Source organism: Selaginella moellendorffii, unplaced genomic scaffold (genome assembly GCF_000143415.4).
Source record: "Selaginella moellendorffii unplaced genomic scaffold, v1.0 SELMOscaffold_45, whole genome shotgun sequence".
Classification (NCBI taxonomy): Eukaryota; Viridiplantae; Streptophyta; class Lycopodiopsida; order Selaginellales; family Selaginellaceae; genus Selaginella; species Selaginella moellendorffii.
Window position 1 is genome coordinate 1411061 of NW_003314306.1, and position 19216 is coordinate 1430276.

The 19216-nt window shown below is 48.3% G+C and overlaps 5 protein-coding genes across 9 annotated transcripts; 1 reads left to right on the plus strand and 4 right to left on the minus strand.

Annotated features, from left to right (window-relative positions):
• Positions 1-4380: 4380 nt before the first annotated feature.
• Positions 4381-7509, minus strand: LOC112340434 (subtilisin-like protease SBT3.13). 5 transcript variants are annotated; one of them, XM_024685675.1, is made up of 8 exons: positions 7396-7509; positions 7288-7335; positions 7190-7223; positions 6717-7135; positions 6395-6655; positions 5517-6336; positions 5245-5460; positions 4381-5193 (listed from the first exon to the last, which is right to left on the minus strand). In XM_024685675.1, exons 4-8 carry the CDS (start codon positions 6970-6972, stop codon positions 4401-4403), a joined length of 2346 nt encoding a protein of 781 aa, XP_024541443.1. In that variant the 5' UTR covers positions 6973-7135; positions 7190-7223; positions 7288-7335; positions 7396-7509; the 3' UTR covers positions 4381-4400. The 5 variants fall into 5 exon arrangements, with proteins under 5 accessions (XP_024541443.1, XP_024541445.1, XP_024541444.1 ...); XM_024685677.1 differs by having other exon boundaries at positions 5517-6152; positions 6225-6336; positions 6717-7223; XM_024685676.1 differs by having other exon boundaries at positions 7288-7343.
• LOC9656262 (calcium-dependent protein kinase 19) lies at positions 7395-8895 on the minus strand. Its single transcript, XM_024685681.1, has one exon. The coding sequence runs from the start codon at positions 8872-8874 to the stop codon at positions 7660-7662; it is 1215 nt and encodes a 404-aa protein (XP_024541449.1). The 5' UTR covers positions 8875-8895; the 3' UTR covers positions 7395-7659.
• A 312-nt stretch (positions 8896-9207) lies between these two features.
• On the minus strand, positions 9208-10458 carry LOC9656619 (traB domain-containing protein). The gene is made up of 6 exons (XM_024685616.1): positions 10289-10458; positions 10197-10229; positions 9954-10145; positions 9824-9886; positions 9575-9772; positions 9208-9511 (listed from the first exon to the last, which is right to left on the minus strand). Exons 1-6 carry the CDS (start codon positions 10448-10450, stop codon positions 9314-9316), a joined length of 846 nt encoding a protein of 281 aa, XP_024541384.1. The 5' UTR covers positions 10451-10458; the 3' UTR covers positions 9208-9313.
• A 40-nt stretch (positions 10459-10498) lies between these two features.
• LOC9656620 (non-classical arabinogalactan protein 31) lies at positions 10499-12470 on the minus strand. Its single transcript, XM_002980728.2, has 8 exons — positions 12354-12470; positions 11427-12100; positions 11318-11366; positions 11148-11253; positions 10992-11084; positions 10855-10929; positions 10732-10801; positions 10499-10684 (listed from the first exon to the last, which is right to left on the minus strand). The coding sequence occupies exons 2-8, from the start codon at positions 12096-12098 to the stop codon at positions 10541-10543; spliced, it is 1209 nt and encodes a 402-aa protein (XP_002980774.2). The 5' UTR covers positions 12099-12100; positions 12354-12470; the 3' UTR covers positions 10499-10540.
• Positions 12471-12591: 121 nt separating this feature from the next.
• On the plus strand, positions 12592-16574 carry LOC9656263. The gene is made up of 21 exons (XM_002980596.2): positions 12592-12995; positions 13383-13431; positions 13502-13607; positions 13653-13751; positions 13814-13888; positions 13943-14012; positions 14079-14474; positions 14528-14652; positions 14720-14834; positions 14892-15048; positions 15104-15182; positions 15245-15285; positions 15346-15462; positions 15533-15616; positions 15662-15724; positions 15778-15832; positions 15884-15949; positions 16005-16052; positions 16104-16139; positions 16197-16271; positions 16330-16574. Exons 6-21 carry the CDS (start codon positions 13982-13984, stop codon positions 16396-16398), a joined length of 1557 nt encoding a protein of 518 aa, XP_002980642.2. The 5' UTR covers positions 12592-12995; positions 13383-13431; positions 13502-13607; positions 13653-13751; positions 13814-13888; positions 13943-13981; the 3' UTR covers positions 16399-16574.
• Positions 16575-19216: the final 2642 nt, after the last annotated feature.

Sequence of the window (19216 nt, forward strand, 5' to 3'; positions counted from 1 at the left end):
AAAGGACTATATTGAGTGTTGCAGCAAGTTAGATTACAAGTTTATAAGATTTGACATAGTATTTAACAAATAAATCCTCTAAAAATTATATATGTATAAAAGGATTAAAAAGAAATTACACCACCTACAAATTCAATAGTGTGTCCTCCTGGTGTTCTTCCAAATCTCAACTTATCGATAGGAGAATCTTATTTCCCTTCCATCATTTAAAGAGGAGGTGATGATATGACAATGCCATATAAAATTATTAATATAGTTTTTCATAGTTGTCAAATTGATTTTAATATGGACCACTCATTCATATATATAATCTGAGGTTATTAAGCTTATTAAATATGTACATTTCTATATTCTATACACTTAAAAAACTTCCTTATTATGAATTAGTGAAGTATCAATTTGCTCCATCCTCATAGAACATAATTTTGTATGGCATTATGAAACTAAGCCAAGTTAGGCAGTAATTATTATAATGCCACTTGGATACTAAAGAACCCTAAAGTTGTAATTGTCAAATATATAAAATGAAATTTCATGTTTGGTTAATTCCTATAAAATTCCCTAGGTGAAGTAATGCATAGTAGTTCTGTAATATAAAGTTATAATACTGAACGATATAATATGGTTTGCCCATTTTGCACAAATTAAATTGTTTTCTAAGAGTTTTCTTTCCATTGAATCTAAGACTTTTTGAATTTCTTCCATATCAAGCTTGTGCAGCATTTTGAAGCCAGAGGAAATTGTAGACGAACACTGTGATGCACTATGTAAAAGTTGATAAAATCAAGTCGTGAATGGTGCATGTAGAACTGAGAGAATATTCCAACTTTAGCCATGTCATGATGGGGAAGTTAGAAGGAGAGAAGTAAAAAGGGATTATATATAAGGTAAGAATAAAGATGTTTGTCTTGAAGATTACCAAGAGGGAGCATACTTGGGTGCTGAGGCACATCAACACGAAAAGCAAAAAATCAGCCCAAGAACCAGAAACCCCGGCAGCCCTGCTGCTGTGTAGGTCAGCAGCAGGGCTGCCAGAGTTTCTAGTTCTTAGGCTGGTTTTTGGCTTCTCATCAACAGTATAGCTTCTTCTTGATGTGCCTCAGGACCATCATAGCCCAGGTGCACTCCCTCTTGGTCTTCAGGACAGACATACATTACATACAATCCCACTAGTGACATGACTAAAGTTGGAATCTACATCACCCCCCACCTATTGGGCTCCGTCCCAGAGCACATAGCTCCATGGCAGCTTCATCTCACTCATGGTACTTGCGCAAGCGAGCACCATTGACACGAGTTGGTAAGAAGTTCCCACTGAAATCTTCAAGCCGGACCGAGCCGTTAGAAAAAACTTCAACAATGCAATATGGCCCAAGCCAGTGAACACGTAGTTTCCCATGCTTTTTTCAGTGCTTGCTATCATACAGCAGAACCACCAGCAGAAAACTGTTTAGCACGCAAATGACGATCATACCATTGCGGCACTTCTGAAGTGCTTCGCGAGCTTGGAAAGCGAGAAGTCGACGCTCGTCGAGCTGTAGAAGCATGTCCAGTCGAGCTTGAAGAGTGTTGTCCCAGTCCAAGTTGTGCTCGACAGCCATACGGAGAGAGGGAATCTCGAGCTCAAGCGGCAGGATGGCTTCTTGTCCATAAACAAGATGGAACGGTGAAGCTTTGGTGGTGACCTTGTAAGCAACGTGGTATGCCCAGAGTGCATCGAGCAAACGGTGATCCCAATCTGTGCGAGAAGCACTTGCGAGCTTCATGATGATGTCACACATATCTTGTTGGTGCGCACCAAGCACGAGGGTGGTAGCGATGAGCGATGCCATACTTCTCCACCAAGGTCTCGATCACTTGATTGATGAAGTGAGTATCTCGGTCACTCACCAGCTCCAAAGGGCAGCCAAATCTCATGATGATGTTCTTGTAAAGAAAAGTCGCAACCTTGGCTGTATCTTCCGTGAGAGCTTCAGCCTCGGCCCACTTTGTGACGTAGTCCATGCAAACGAGAATGTAGCGACAACAGGAAGGATGACTGGCCGGCTTGATCGGTCCCACAAAATCGATGCCCCACTTCTCAAAAGGAAGCACCAGAAGCAGAGGATTAAGCGGCATCAGATCGCGGTGAGTTGGGCGACCAGCACCCTGGCAGGGATCACAGGTCTGAACGTAGGTAGCAACATCCTTGTGAAGCGTTGGCCACCAATAGCCAGCTTGAAGAACTAAACGAATTGTTGCCTCAGATGAAAAGTGGCCTTAAGGTGAATTATGGCATGAAGTGCTGACAGTGTGAGGAAGGATACGGCGGCGTAGAACGTCGTCACGGCCGAGGATGTAGAGCTGGCCATGCAGGAGAGAGTATGGACGAGCCTGGATAATAAGTCGCTTGCGTTCGGTGGCAGTAAAGTCAGCAGGGAACTCGCCGGTAGCCAGATAATCTGCAATGCCTTGATACCATTCAGGAACAGCGTCGGCCGCAAAGCGATCGTGGTGTCGCAAGAAAACAGAGCAGCACCAGCTGGGTCATCCTCAAGATCCTGGGAGGAGGGAGGGCATGGCAATCGTGAAAGATCGGCCATGGCATGAGCGCGGCCGGGCTTCAGGATCACCTCGAAGTCGAATTCCTGGAGGATGATCAGCCAGCGGGAGATTCGACCTATGCGGCAAGGCTTGTTGACTAGGTACTTGAGTGCTTGGTGATCCACGAAAAATTTGAAGTGTGTGCCCAACAAATACTTCTGAATAGCAAAGATCATGAGGAGCACCAAGGAATCCTCCCTTTGCCATCTTCGTCGAGTGTAGGGTGATCGATGCCCCCCGGCTGGCAAAGAACAGCGCAGAAGCATCCACGTGGACGTGGAAAATAACTGTCCAGTCAGGAACGGCTAAAATCGGAGCAGTGATCAGAGCTCCCCGGAGAAGCTCGAGTGTCCACTCATAAGGCACGAGAGTTTCGTCAGAGGCAAAGCTTTAGTCACGAAGTTGTAGATGAAGCGTCGATAGTAGCCAACACGTAGTCAAAGTGTAGTTTGATTGAAACAAGATCTTTTTTAAGGCAAGTTCTTCACAATAGCCACCTTAGCTGGATCCACAGCTAATCCTTCCCGGGCAGTGCACCAGTGAAGACTGGGAGGTCTAATACCTACCGAAGCTTAACTTGGCCTGCTACTAAGGTTTTTGGTTCTTGGGCTAGTTTTTTGCTTCTTGATGGCACAGCCTTAACACCATCAGGCGTACTCCTTCTTGGTAATCTTCAGGACAGGCATTTTTATTCTTACGTCACATACAATCTCCTTTTACTTCTCCCTGTCGTGACTTACTACTGACGTGGCTAAAGTTGGAATATTCTCTCAGTTCTACAGTGCACCAAGCGGATTATATTCGACGGCTACTTCCATCCTGCTCGGACTTGGCAGTGATCAGTCTCTGAACATGACAAGCCAACTTTGATCGCTGCCAGATAAGTCGCTGGATTCGGAGCAAGGCTCTCGACGTCCTCTATGCGAGGGAAAGTTCCAAGGCCTCTTCACACTCTCCATTCTCCACACAGTGGTGGAGCCCCATTGCTAGCAACATCCACTGCTTGCTTGTAGGTTGTGCGGGCTGCTACACTGGCCAAGGCGCCCGGCTGGATCCTGCAAGCGCGCAGCTCCTCGTAGCTTTTACGGCCCGAAGAGAGGATCTAGAGTTCCTAGGACTGAAGAGCCTTCCATTCCTGTGGCTTACTTGACGATGGACCGTAGCGCCTCTTGGTGAGGCGTCTAGCAGAGAGCACTTTGGCTAGATAGCGCACCGGCGGCTCCAGGCTTAAGGATGTCCAGGGAATAGGCGCATCCAGAAGTAGTTTGACAAAGAGTAACGATCTCGTTAGATTCACAGATGAAGTCGCCAGGCTGGGAGCCTTCTCTCGTCTTCTCTTTTGTATCTTACTTTTCCAGATGGGATATGGCTACCAAGCAGCGAGAACTTAAATGTATCCAAGAGCTTTTCTTTACGTAAGTTACTGAATCCTCGGAAGTTCTTTTGGTACCGGCACATTGCTCCAAAGAACGCTTTACTTCGAGGCACGCCAATTTGCTCCCGAATGGAGATGGCTGAGGATTGAGAAAGGGAGTCATCCTTTTGGTAGCATTTGGTACTTTGTCCGGAGTTTCTACTAACAGAGTTTCTGTGGGTATTCTATGTTCTGGCATTGCGGAGAGAATAACAAAGCAAGAGTTAGGTTTCTTTTGAGAACGCTGTTTCTGAGTCAGAACGAAGGTTGAAAACTTAGTCGTAACAGGCTAAATCTTCTTGCTGTTGGTGTTTCAAGATCAAGTATGCACCTATTTCTTTTACCTAAGGCTATCTCCAAAGGACTCTTTCTGATCCTTGGTGTGAACAGTGATTCTTATTTATTATGCTTTGACAACAAATGGAAGGCGAACTTTATATCCAGGATGTTTGTAAGCATAGCACCTCCACAGAAGTGACCCAAATAGTGTTCCAGTGATAGTAGTGTCATTCAGAGAGAAAGTTATAGATATAGTTATCACTTTCACGCCTTCTTCCAGATCAAAAACCATATGTGGTGCTTCCACGTTCAATTCAGAAGGAATGTCATGCTTTAGAAAGTGATAGAATAGGTAATCCTTGGGTAGAGGTGGAAAACTAACCACTGTGAATGTCCGTTTAACCACAACTTTCTGGCTTTTTAATAGCGTCACAACTATGGATGGATAGTTGCAATCTTTGCAATCCAGGTCGTTTTCGATAAAATCAGTGAAATCCAGCACTAAACCTGGTTCCATTGCTTCACTTGGATTAATAAAACCAGCCCCCATGGCATAAGGTGTTGCCACTTTTTCATCGAAATCCTTGATAGGTTCTCCTGTATTGTCTAATGGAGAGGCTGTGGTCATAATTGCAGATTTGATCATTGCTGGGGACCAAGTTGGATGTAAAGTTTTTAGCATGGCTACTATAGCAGCAACTTGAGGCGTCGCCATCGATGTACCACTTAGAAACTTGAACGATCTTTTAGCATCATCCTTTGGAAGCCAAGAAGCTAAAATATCCACACCCGGGGCAATGATATCAGGCTTGATGATTGAGAAATTGGGTGAACCTCTTGATGAAAATGCTGCCACTCGGGGAGCTGGAGTCAGTCCAGTAAGAGTTTTTATCTTTGAAATTATGGCACCAGGTGATCTACAAAAGTGCACGAATGATATAAAATAAACTATAATCAACATAACTCACCTTGCTGTTTTGAGGAAATCATTAAGAATATCAGCCTCGCTAAAACTGACATAGAATATGGGTTTGAGCCCTCGATAGTCCTGCCGTACTATGAAGGGGGTGTGTACCAAAATAACTGCTGCAGCTCCTCCCCAATAAAGTGCTGCATTAGCACTGTTGCTTTCGTGGCAAATGACAATCTTTCCTTGCATATTCTCACGACTTTCTTTGCAAAACCTGCATATAACTCTTTTAGACTGAAACTAAATATTGTGGAAGTATCAAGATATTACCGTCCCCAGGTATGAGTCGTTGAGCTGTACGTTAAGTTAAACGTATCGAACCTTAGGAAGGAGTCTTCAGGCCATATAGCTCCCTCACTGAGTGATGTAACTTGAATTGTTTTGGAAAAATGTTGATCGTCGTCCCAAAGCTCCATTTCAGCTATAAAGTCCCTATCCAGTGTGCAAGCTCCAACTGTCAGCAGCCATGGCGCCTGGTTTGATAGCTCTCCATACGGTCCTTCGTTTCCAGCAGCCGCCACAACTGGTATTCCTTTTTTCTGCGCTAAGAAACCACCCCTACTACCAGCATCGTGTCCTAGCCCAGCGCCCAAAGACAGGGATATAACATCCACACCATCACGTATGGCACTTACAAAAGCGTCGAATACGTCAGCATAGTTGCATCGGTTCCAGCATGCTTTGTAGATTGCGAGCCTGCAAAGTGGAGCTCCTCCCACAGCCATACCAGAGGCTAAACCTGTGTTGTGGACTTGCCTTCCTCCTACTGTTGATGCACAGTGCGTTCCATGGCCCTTTGTGTCGATAGGAGAGCGAATGTCGCTTGCTGCCAAAGAGTAGTTGACGTCCAAGTATGCTTGTACTCGCCTTGCGTTTCCAAGGAAGAACCTAGCTCCAATAACTTTCCTGCAGAAAGAAAGACAAACAAATGGCTCTAGGAGAAGACTAGAAGAAAGAGAAAACACGATATATACAAACCGATTGCATGTGTAGCTTTGGAATTGTTGTCCCGCCTCACAAATGCCTTTCCACCTCTTGGGGGCTCGAGACATGTCTTTGTCTCGAAAGGCTTCTAACCCCGGCGAGAAGCCTGGAAAAATCATAAACTTTTAACTTCAAAAGAAAGAGAATGATCAATGTACACAAACCTGTATCTATAACTCCAATGATTGAGTCACTGCCATACCCAGTTTGGGCCCAGAGAGACGTGTCTCCGGGGTTGAAGAGATAATTTGGATCATAGTCTGCTGACCTCCATATGCGGGAGCTGGAGTCAGACAGGTTTTTCTTCGCCATCGAGTCATCACCCCATTGACCAGAAACGCCATCGATTCCACCGATGAACTTCCACGTCCGCGTTGTTTCAATGTACGAGTCAGGCGCTGAATGCACTGAAACATTCGCTCTTCCTGCCAAAGTAGAGCAAACAAGTTACGTATAAAATCTGGAAACAAAGGCTATGGAGCTTACTTCGGAGAAAGTTGGCCTGCTTATCTGTCATCAAAGCGTAGAAGGAACCTTGGCTAAAGCTCTTGATGTGCACAGCCTGCCTTTGCCCAGGAAGTCCATTGAGCAACTTGAGATGCGCAAGTTGGTCGAGGGATGCAAGCTCCTGGAATGATTCGAAGTGGTCCTGCCCCGGGAGCGAGACTAAGAACGGCTTGAGCTGGTCCTCCATTCTCGCATCTGCCAGGAGCACCAGGAGCACAAAGAAGAGACGAAACATCCTTCCGAGTGAGCTCTAGAATGTCCACTACTCGTTTAAGTAGTAAGGGAGTCATGAAAGTGAGGCGAGATTGACAGCCACACCCTTTCAATGTAGAAAGAGCCCGAAACTGTGTCATTTAGTTTAGAAAGATGTTTACACGAGCACACAGATATCGCTGGAACTGCAAGCAAAACAAAGAACTTATGAAAAAACGAAAGGAAAAGAAAAACCCCACTTGATTCCCTTTATGTGTGGCTTTAGCTTATAATCTGCAAGTATACAGAGGAAATAAAAACAGCATCATATATTCCAAATGACGATACAATTCAATACCTTGCGCGCTTTGCGTTTTACACGAAGCGACACGGCAGCACTGTTTTGCTGTATAGCTAAGTTTCGTGAGTGAAAAAACAAACTAAACGAGAGCTCAATTGCACCTACCTTTGCCGCCGCTGCTGCTGTAAGGAACAACGTTGCATTCCTCGCTGCACAGCCCCGGAGAGGAAGCCCGCCCGCATGCTTTTCTCACAGATCGACACAAAAAACATGTCAAAGGTGTTCCGATCCGTGATGCGAGCCGAGGCGCGGTGAGGGCTCCCCTGTGCTGCAAGTTCATCAGTAACTTACAACAAGAGTTGTCGAGTTACCCGATTCCACCAACAATACTCCCTTTCGGAGGTAGGACTCGAGCTCTGTGGATGGCTTCTACCCCGCAACTGGACACGGCTTTACAACCTGCCACGCACCATTTACACACCTGAGTCTCAGCTTCCTGTATGACCTCGTTGCTTCTTCAATCTTCTTCCTCTTTCTTTCCTGCTGCTGCCGCTGCTGCTGCTGCTGTTGCTGTTGCTGTTGCTGCTGCTGCTGGACACTACCACCTCGATCTGATACCCACTTGCCGTTGAGCCGCTTGAGCTTCACAATCCTCGTCCTGGGAACAAAGCCACCTTCCTCCGTGTGCTTGAGCACCCAAGGATGCGTTTGAATCTGCTGCGTCGTCAAGCGCTTCTTTGGATCCAGGCACAGCATCCCCAAAATCAGCTCTTTGGCCTCCAGCCCGACGCCGGACCAGTCGAGCATATCAGCCGGCATGTCGACCCATCTCAGCCTCTCGAGCACGAACTCCGAGTCGAGCCCCGCAAAGGCCGTCAACCCGGACAGCGCCTCGTAGAGGATGAGCCCCAGTCCCCATATATCCACCGCCTGGTCGAATCTACTGTCCCTCACCACCTCGGGGGCCAAGTACTTGGTTGTTCCAACGATGTGATCCAGCTTACCACCGGTGGACGCCACCGAGAGCCCAAAGTCGGCAACCTTGACGTCGTATGGAAAGGAGTCCCTAGAGAGGAGGATGTTTGGAGGCTTGAGATCCCTGTGGATAATCCCCAGAGCGTGCAATCCCTGCACAACCTTAGCCAAGCCTTTTATGAGAAGCGCAGCCTCCCTCTCACAAAGCCCTCGCTCTCTCTGGATCCTATCATGCAAACTGCACGCACACAACTCAAGCACAAGATGCCACACGCGATTATCATCTACAATTACCTCCACGAGGCTCACGGCACCACCACCTCCTCCTCCACCTGTAATCCCCTTTCCTCCACCACCGCCGCCTCGAAATCTCACGCCGCCGTTGCTCTGGATCAGCTTCATGATCGACACCTCCTGCCGCACCAGATCGAGCTCGCGGGATTCCTCCACCCTCACGCTCTTGCACGCAAACAGCCGCCCATCGCTCAGCCGCCTCACCTGGAAAACCCTGCCCTGGCCGCCATCGCCGATCTGGTACTCGATCGCGTACTTGCGCGACAGATTGGGGAACGCCATGTCGTCGATCGACGAGAGCGACGAGGATTCCGTGCGATCGCCGTCGCCTCCGCCGCGGTCGCGCTCCGCAGCGCTCCTTTTTCTCACCGCCATAGCCAAAACGACGCGTAACAAATCAAGAAAACCCTGATAGGAAGGCATCTTTTTGAACTGGATGACCAAAAGGGATGCCGGAATATTCTACCGTGACGGTTGCGCCGGGAATATGCCGGCTAACAATAACGTCTCGTGATTTTCAAACCAACGACGGGTAGTTTGTTCTTTTGATCATACAAAGATACTCGCAAAGATGAGAAAAATCACAATGTTTGCTATGATCAAACACCTGGAAGCCATCGATCCTCGCAACAAAGAGTACTCACAAATCTCGATCAAAATCTGGCCAAGACAACATCAAACTCTGACACAACACCTGGAAGCCATCTCTCATCGCAAAAAGCATAGAATTCCTAGTGGTTTTGGCAGTGAAAACATCAAAATTTTGCCACAGGTCGATCACCTTAAAAACCTTGAGCGATCACGATGTTGTCTTCTACAAAGTTACGACTGTCGTGAAGAGCGAGCCATCGTCTCTCACAGCCTGCAAGTGTTCTTCTTTACTCTGGTACGCATTCCACCGGTCTTCGATCCCGTCCATATGTGCCAGTCCCACCACAGCGACGATTTTCCCGTCGCAGCACAGCAATCTCTTGGTCATGATCTCGTCTCGCTGATCGACTACCGCATCAACCTGATGGGCTTGTCCACGGTCAGCATCGCTAGAGAAAGCAATCGTGTGAAAGGAATCACGTACCACTTCCGGGAACTCCAGGCGAAGGTCACGAATCAAGCTCGAAGCAATCTCTCTCGTGTTCATGGACTCGAGAAGACTCAACTTTCGGTTTTGTATGGCGTGGAGCATCACCTGGCACTCTTTCATTGTCCAGAGCTTTCTTATGAGCCTGAAAGCAACAGGCATGGTGAGTGCTCGATTCAGTCTCTCCTTAGTGACCTTCATTTTAATCTATGTAAGAAAACGAGCCCAAAAAAGACGGATATTTACCTTGCTGTTCTCATCGATGAGATGAATCTCAGCACCGAGTTTCATAGCTTCAGTGCCTGCTACCTGAAAGGAAATTAAAAAAAAAAAAAACCATGAGAACAGTGAAAAGTTCTAGCTTAAGAATGCATACCACGAACTCTGATGCTGTTGCTATCCCGGCGTCCCTCACACCTTGATAGTAGAAGTGAAGCACGACGTGCAGTAGCCTCTCTCCAAAAGTTCCAGGACAATCGAGAAACTCTCGAATCACTCCACGCCTCGGCTCATCATCTCCTCCATCTGGTTCCAACAAGCAATCCATTCGAGAAGGACATAACTCCACCTGTGTCGCAGCAACAATGTAGCCTAGCTCGATCGTGAATCACGCACTCACCGCGACGATATTGGGCCTCACCGATCGAATAAGCTAGGAATTTGGAGCAAAATCCCGTGTCAATCGCGTAGCATAGAAATCGCGGAGATTACCTGTTGGACTTTATCAGCGCTGCGCTGCGAGATGTGCATCGTGCCTATCAGATGGACCTCCGCGCCATTGGCCGCATTGTAGAGGCGAGCGACGTTGTCGGCGGCAGCGAAGCTCTCCCGCGAGAATCGGAGCCCTCTCTTCAAGAGCGCCAAGCTCGTCATTTGCTAAATCGATAAACCCTAAAAGGCATTAGCTTTAAAGTGGGCATCTATTCCGAATGTTCTTGTCTCATTGCTGGAAAAACCTTCCTTCTAGAGATATGGAATTGGCGACTGCTGTTCTTGAGGCGGCGGTGGCATTGGGATCGTCTTCCTCTCCTTGATCGCTTCCAGGACTTTGTTTGCCTCGTCGATGAACGCATCATACCCCTCGATGTTCCTTATCACGATGTCAATCTGATGGAGAAGAGAAGATCAGTGCCAAAGTTTGAGCAAGTTCTTACCTGTGTGAAACCCTGGCAGCCGTTTTTCAATGCCTTCAACGCTACTTCAGCTCCCTCCGAGTAAGGATACCTGCGTAGCTCCACATTCACAAAGAGAAAACGAATTAAAAGAGTGATTTTTACCCGTAGATTCGGCACGAGAGGGGAGGGAACACGATGTGCTTGATGCCTTCCGTCGCAGCAAGAGCCAACGCCGAGCTGAAGCATCAAACGATGCGAGTGAGGTGGAACTCTCCAGCTCAAATCAAATAGAAACTTACGCGTAAGTTTTCTCTAAGTCGGCATCCGACTCCCTCCCTTCATACACAGGACCTACGGCATGGATGACTCGCGAAACAGGAAGATTGAAAGCTCTGCACAAGAAAACACGAAAGAGAACAATGAGGAAAAAATCTAACTTGCGGCAAATGAAATACTTTGTGCTGACTGCTTGCCCAACTTCACACTTAACGCCATGAGGAGCGACGTCTGGAAGCCTTTGGCAGGCAGACAAGAGCCTCGGCCCAGCAACCTTGTGAATAACTAGAAAAAAGAGAGCAAAGCAGTCAGCTTGAATCCAACATGTTTTCCAAGCAAAGCAGCATACCTCCATCAACAGCAGCTCCAGCATTCACTTTCTTGTTCGCAGGAGCCACCTGAGAATGCAAAAGAGCAAACCAAAATCATCCACCAAAAGAAGAGGAGGCAACACTTACAATGGCATCAGTAGCACCGTCGACTCGCCATTTGGTAATGTCTCCAAAGTAGATCGTCATGGAGCACGTATCCGAGAGCTTGAACTGTTCTCGCTGCATGAGCTCCGTCGGTGGAGGCGGAGGATTCAGCCACTCGATCACCCTCGAGTTCGTCGGCCTCTCGGGGTGGTATGGTCGCGGTGGTGGCTCCGGCTTCGCATAGGGGGACCTGTAAGTCGATTTGATCGGCTTTCCATCTTTATCCGTAGGCTCGGGAAGGTCGAGCTCAGGAATTCCCAGAGCCGAGAGACCTTTGTTCTCAGGAACTGGAGGTGGCGGCTCGGCGTTCGTAGACTTTGGTGGCAGCTTGTCTGGATTGAGAGTCCTCGGTGGTGGCGGCGGTGGTTTAACCGGCGGCGGCGGACCATAGTAAGGCACCGGAGGTGGCGGCGGTGTGTAGTACTCCTCCACTGGAAGCTTGTACTCGTTTGGCTGGCCTTGTCTTGGAATTCTAGGAGGAAATGGGTCAGAAGGATAGACGGAACGAATCACTATCCTTGACGAAGATGGCCTGGTGTGTAGAGGCGGGGACGAAATTCCATGCTTGCTGCTGGCTTCGCCATGGAAGCTGGAAGAGAATGCCGGTAGAGGAGCGGCGAGCCGGATTGCTCCGACCTGTATGGCTTGCGCCATTCCTGGAAGAAAGAGATGTCAAATCCCAGCAAACGAAGAGAGTCACAGAACTAGGGAAAGCAAGAGAAATGCGAGCGATAGCGCGGATTCTACACAAAGAACACGATGAATCCCACACAAGAGCTACTTAGAAACCACGCATTGTCACACAGAACTAGGGAAAGCAAGAGAGACCACGGATTCTACATAAACAACGTGATGAAATTCCACGAAAGAGCTACTGGCGATACTAGAAACCATAATCGCGAGCCATACCTCAAGAACGCACTCGCTCGCTCCAACCCTGGCGCCAGGGAAGAGCCCTTCCAGGGTTTAAACACCTAGCCGGGAGATCGCGCGCATCGCGACCGTCTAGAGATTATGCCGTAAGATATTTTCCAGAGGGATAAGAGATGAGCGGTCACGATTAAAGAACCGCTGATAAACCCTAGAGGAGGCGCTGAGGCGCAGGTAAAGTTTTCGTCGATTCTTCGTTCGATCAGCGATTTCTAGCTCGAAATTTCTAGGTCTTATCGATCGATCGACCAGGTGGTAGCGCCAATGCAGGGGATTAGCAAGCTCAGGGTCGCGCCGCTGTCCGGTCTCCGGCTCGGGAGCTCTGGATTCCTTGGAAGCGCGCGCGCATTCCAGACGAGCTCCACGGCGTTGTTTCGGCACGATGCGAGCCCCGGATTTGGAGCTGGGGTCGTCCGGGCGGCAATGCGGCCGGATGGATTGCCTCACAAGCGCCCACACTTTGATAACTGGCAGAGGTCTCCTCCGGTGAGCACTGAGCCCCCAAAGCCGCCAGAGCCTCTCACGGGTGGAGTCAAGTACAAGCTTAGCGACCATTGCACGCTCGTTATGTGGAAGGGAGATATAGTCATCTGGCACGTCGATGGACAAACTGATGCTATTGTAAGTTCTCTCCAATTTTTTTCCGATTATTTTTTTCTAGCTTTATGATTGTTCTTTATTTTCCTGGTTCTTGGTTTTTCCTTTGATCCTTAGTTCGTTCTTTGCTATTCGTTTCGTTTTTTCTCTAGCTTTGGCTCTGATGGTTTTTCTTCTTTTTTTCTGGTTTTTGGTTTTGGTTTCGATCTTTAGTCTATGCTCGAGTGGTTTTTCAATACTTTTGTTAGTTCTTTTCGTTTCTTCTCTAGCTTTGGCTCTCATTAATTTGTTCCTTTTTTCCTGGTTATGGTTTTTCCTTTTGATCCTATTCTCCTTTAGCGTGGTTTTTCGCATTGTTTTTGTTCTTCTCTGGTTCTTACATGAAATGAAACTTACGAATTGTGTGCTTAGGTTGCTCCAGCAAACAAGAAAGTGAATGCTGGCCTGGGGATCAATGGAGGTGAGAGAAACCATACACTCTTTTTTCGCGATCTAAAAACTCGGTTTTGATTTTCGTCCCTGTGTTGCAGCAATTCATAGAGCTGCTGGCCCGAGGCTCGCTGATGCCGGTGCAAAGCTGCCGGATATGGCACCTCAAGGAGTGAAATGCGTTATCGGGGCAGCGGTCGTCACTAGGTATCGTAGAAACCCGAGCTCTCAACGCTGACTTCCACTTCCCAGGGCTTTCAACCTCAAGGTTTCTCGAGTCATCCACGCTGTGGCTCCAGTCTATCAGGAGAGAGACGATGCTTCACCCCGGGATCTCAACAGCGCATACAGGTGGGACACGCTTTCTAGTTTTCCAGCCTTGTAAGTAACACTTTCCTGGTGAAAACAAACAGGAGTGCTTTGGAGCTCGCCAACCGGGAAGGAGTGAAATACATTTGCTTTGCTGCGATGTCTTGCGGCCTCTACGGGTATGACTCACTTCCAAACGATCGATTTCACTCACTCGCGAGATGATCAATCAGATATCCTTACGACGAAGCAGCTGAGATCGCCTTGACGCAATGCTTGCGGAATCACGGAGACATCCGGGAGGTAAAAAAATGGTTTTCTTTTTCATTTGTTTCTTCGTCAAAAACCATTGTTTTGCTTGAATCACAGGTCCATTTTGTATTGAAAGAACAGGACTACTACGATACATGGCTCGACGAAGCGAAGCGTATTTTCAAGTGCTGAAAGAGCTCTTCGTTCGTTCTCTTCGTTTTTCTAATAGAAAATTTCGTACCACGAAGCTCATCCTTTCGAAAGGGACATTCCAATGCTTTGCGGATATTCCCGGCATAATTCGTTCTCTAGGGTTTGTCAAAAGCAGAGCAGAGGAGGGGAGAGCTCCGGGGATGGCTTCCACGGAAGGTCTGGTGCCAATCACCCGGGATTTCCTATCCAGATTCTACGATCGCTACCCGTTTGAGGCGCTCGCGCCGGGGATCGCCGCGGCGGATTCGCAGCTCCGCGAGGAGAATGAGCGGATGAGCAAGCATTACGCGGAGGAATCAGGTCAGTCACTTGGAATTGCCCCTGTTCGTTTAGGCGCATCGGCATTCTGGCAGGGAACGATCTCATCCTTGACTTGTCGTTCGATTCGCCTCACAAGATCGACGAGAACTTGTGGAAGAACCGGGAGCAAGTGGAGGAGATTTTGTATTTGCTGGAGAAGAGGCACTGGCCTTCCTCTGTAAGTTTTTCCTTTCTTCTCTGTGGAATTGTATGACTTCTTTGCTTCTTCTTTCCTTTTCTTCCAGCTAAATGGACCACAAATGCCTGACAAGCTTTACAAGCTAGCTCTGGAGCTACAGAGCTTGCTCAAGTTCATTGAAGACTACCAGTATTTCAGCTCTGAAAAGATCTTCAGCATGAGTACGCTTAGCGTTTTTCTGTGAAGTACTTCATCTCTTTTTCCATCTTTGTGGACAGTTCTTACGTACATGCCTCAAGATTTTCGAGCGTCTCTAATCAAGCAGCAACGCGACCGCTCCGAGAAGAAGCGGCAAGCCGAGGTAGAAACGCTCTTAAATGGTGGTGGTAGCATTCAGGAAAAATATAATCTACTGTGGAAACAACAAATGGAAAGGTAGAGGGTGGGGCATTTTCTACTGCTTTAACCGGACTGTCTGGACACTGTGTAGACGCAAGCAATTGGTGATGCTGGGATCTGCTTCAGGTGTGTACAAGACGCTGATAAGATTTCTCGTCGGTGTGCCTCAGGTCTGTTTTGTACATTGGTCCGGCCCTTGTGTAAGTATGAGCTAGTCCTTTTTTTCTTGCAGGTCCTTCTGGACTTCGTGCAACAAATAAATGATCACAACGGGTAAGACAGCATCGAGTCGTCTCTAAAATCGTGAATCTGTGCTTGTTTTCGTGTGTGAAGCCCCATGGAGGAGCAACGGGAGCGGTACGGGCCACCACTTTATCAGCTTACTCAACTCGGTTTGCACATACGAATCTTTCTGACTTTGTGGTGGAAGACATTTAATCGTGACACGACGTAAGCAAGCAAGCAAGCAAGCTAGCAGTTTTTCCTGTTACTGACTTTGGTTTTCTGAGCTTGAATGCAGGGCTCAAGACAGCCGCTTGGACTTGCTGGAGGAGTCCGTGAAGCTTTATTCGTCGGAACTCAAGCGTTTTCTGACATTTTTGAGGTATGAAGTCTTTGATTCTGTCCAAAAGCTCTCGTGATTTATCAGGGAAGTTTTCGAGCATTCCCCGTTTCTTATATCGGCGGAAGAAGCAGGAACAAATGGGGGAAAGTAAGCTAGCTGGCTTTGTTTGGATGATCCTGGATAAAATTACTTTTATGCAGGACCATGGTCAATGATTTTAAGGAAACCGTGATCTCCACAGGGAAAACTCACGAGGTGAGTCAATTTTTCGTGGTCTTCAGGCATCTCACAGCTCTGTTCTTCCAGGTTCTCTTGCCCGTCGACAGCGAGGGATCATACGTTGCGTGGGAGTTTAAACTGACATCCGGGAAGGTTTGCTCGTCATTCCTGTTCTCGCGACGGCTTACAAGGCTTGAAATCTCTACAGGACGTTGGCTTTAGCGTCGAATACATTAGCTCGAACGGCGCAAAGATGGTACGTTTGATGGTTTCACAATACTTTCGTGATAGCTTTCTCCCCCTGCAGCAAATGCTACCATATCAACGATATGATTCGCACCAGGTCCGTGATAAATAACTCGTTCGTTCGACAAGTTTGTAAGCTTGGTTCTCGTTCCAGGGAAACTTCTACTCGCCGGGCGTCGGATCTTACAAACTAGTCTGGGACAACTCCTACTCCACATTCTACAGAAAAGTAAGGCCGCCTAGATCACGCTAGCGTTTCTATTGACGAGCGTGATACACACTTGCAGACCGTGCGGTACAAGGTGGACGCCATCCCTCCCGTCGCGGACGCGCAGAAGCTCGAAGACCAAAATTGAAAAACGGCATATTCTTCAGATATCTATCTCGGATATTCTACAGAATATTCTTTTGGTGGGTTTAGGGTTAGTTTAATTTAAATGTGGTACTTTTACAAATCACGGTAAGCTTAATTATTCTATGGGATATTCCTACAGAATAAGTTTTGGTGGGAATTCTTAAGTTTAGTTTAGTTTAACTGAGTCACGCTTAATGAGACAAGCTTGGAAAGAGAGATTCGCCTTTGTTGGTATATATGGTATGCGCGTCTGCTGTTGAAACTACACGAGGAATATCGCTTGGGTGGCTGGTGAGCAATCAAACAATTTCTCTCTTGTACCTTTGCGCGGTGGGATCGATTGAGAATCGCTGGCCCCCATGGTGGATGGGCCCCCGCTGCGCTTTGTTCGTCCACCCTGAATCCAAAGCTCATTAAAAAGCTTTCCCAAAGTAGCGAGGAAAGCTCTCTTTTCTCTCTGTAGCGGGACATGACAAGGTCGTGGTCACTGGTGTGGCTTTCGTGGGTGGGCGATGGACCATCGCAAACCAACCGGCCGCCTCACGCGCTCTCTCATTGACCGGGCACAGCCTTTCCTCACGGCTTACAACGGGATCTTCATAAACTCCACTTTTCCGGCGGGGATGAACATCCCCCAGGCGCTCGTGAAGCACAAGGTGGCGGACGAGATCAGGTTCCGCTCAAGGCCGACGTGCTGAGTAATGGCGGAGTGACCGTCGGTGGGCACTTTCCGGCCCGACATCCAGTCCCAGCTGGTGGCATTCCTCGATCAGAGCCAGTGCCCCTTCACCATCAACCTCTACCCCTTCCTCAGCCTGCAGCAGGATGCAAACTTCCCCCGAGAGTTCGCCTTCTTCGCCGTGCCACCGACAGTCGACGGCGCTCTTTCCTACACCAACGTCTTCGACGCGTCGTATGCGGTGGCGACGGAAATGCGTCGTATGCCTTCAACAGACCAGCTCAAGAGCCAGGTCGGGAACAGCTGCTACTTCGATGGCCTCGGCAAAGTCACGGACGTGGATCCGGCGCAAGGGGATTGCAAGTTTAAGATTGGGATTGTGACGGCCTCGTCTCCTCCTGGATTGTCGGCGGCAATGTCATTGTTGGCCGCCTCCTTGGCGTTTCTCTTCTTGCTTTTCTCAGTAGGCTTCCAGGCTGTGATAGCTGGAACGTTTCATACCAGTCTTCGCTACTGGTAGTCCAATTGGTATGGAACGTTCCAGCTATCACAGCCTCACAACAGCTCGCTGCTCGTGGAGCTGGTGCATGTCAATATAAAGGTTTGCAAAGTCTTAGGGCATGGAGGAGATGGAGGGGGACGAGTCATTTTTGAACGCGCTGTGGGATTTGCCGCTCACTGCCGAGGAGAAGGCACGAATCCATTCGGAGTTTGTGGAAATGCCTGTGCATCTGGTAGCTAGGTACTTCATTCCTCCGACTCCACAGGACAAAGCGGCCACACTTCGCTCCTTCCTGAAACGGTAAGAAACGGCTTCCGAGCAATACATTTGTCACTGGTGCCAAAGATCGTTTTTCAGGTAAAGAACGGTTCCGAGCAATACATATGTCACTAGTACCAGTAAAAGACAGAGGGCAATCAGCAGGTATAAACCGGTTTGTGTGCAGCCGGAGACAATGCTAGGCCATGCCAATCCGATTCTAGTTGCCCTTCTGTGGCTGTACTTGCTAGTCAAAGGAGGTAAAGTGCAGCTCACTCATATACGGACGGCTAGACTTCGGAAGATTAAGGTGGCGGAAGCGACTTACTACCCTGCTATTCTGTGCTTCTTGGAAGCGGCATCTTTTGGGCAGGAGGGTTTGCACTTTGGAGGAGTTTACCTTGTCTTCATCATCCTTACGATCCTCACTTCGTTGTCTTCATCATCCAGGAGGCTTTGCACTTTGGAGGAGAGGGAGAGGGAAAGGTAAAGACGTCGGATCTTCACCGTCGGATCTTTGTGTGCACCGAGATGAAGGCTCCAACCGAAGTGAAGACCTCAGTCAAGCACGGAAATAACAGTGATCCGACAGGAGTTGAGTCCAATTCACTCTTGATTGGGCAAGAAGCTGAATATGTGGAATCAACAGAGGGAGATGAACCTGTGGCTATGGACAGGTTCTGGGTGGTGAAATATTTGTGACAAGACGGAAGTGTGGAGGTGAGTCCTGAGTTCCCATGACCGCAGAAGTCCAATGAAACCCCGCAGCAGTTGGCCCTGATGAATCCCGCCTTCATACTGATGAAGCTGAGGGATTTGGACGACAGCGAGAGCAGGCTGGGGAGCGTTAGGCTCTGTGATATCCTTCCTGGCATGCCGTCAGCGGGATTCTCGACGTTGGTTGCATACATGGAGCAGCTGCGGGAGATACATGGTCTACGGGTTTCAGTTGTTCGTTTGCATGGAGCACACAACGACGACATCAGCATCTCAGACCTGAACATCGTCGCTTATGGCCGCAAGTCGCTTGTCATGCTCAGGAGATCGCGCTCAACAGCGTTGAAGATATGTTTGCCTGCAGATGCTGGCACCGAGAGAGAGATACATTCAGCATCGGATGATCATCCTAATCTGCGGCAACTACTGAACTGGGGGACTGTGGACGTCGGGAACAGGGAGGGTCTTTTCCAGCTTTTGGAGTTGGACGGATTTGGGAAGCGAAGCATGTAAGTGATTTAACTTCAACTGGGATGATGTGGAACCAGGCATTCGAAGGTCTGAGGGATCTTCACGGGAAAGGCATCCTGCATCGAGACGTGAAGCCAGACATGGTGTTTAGAGGGAATGTATTGAAGATCAATGACTACGACGTCACCTGTT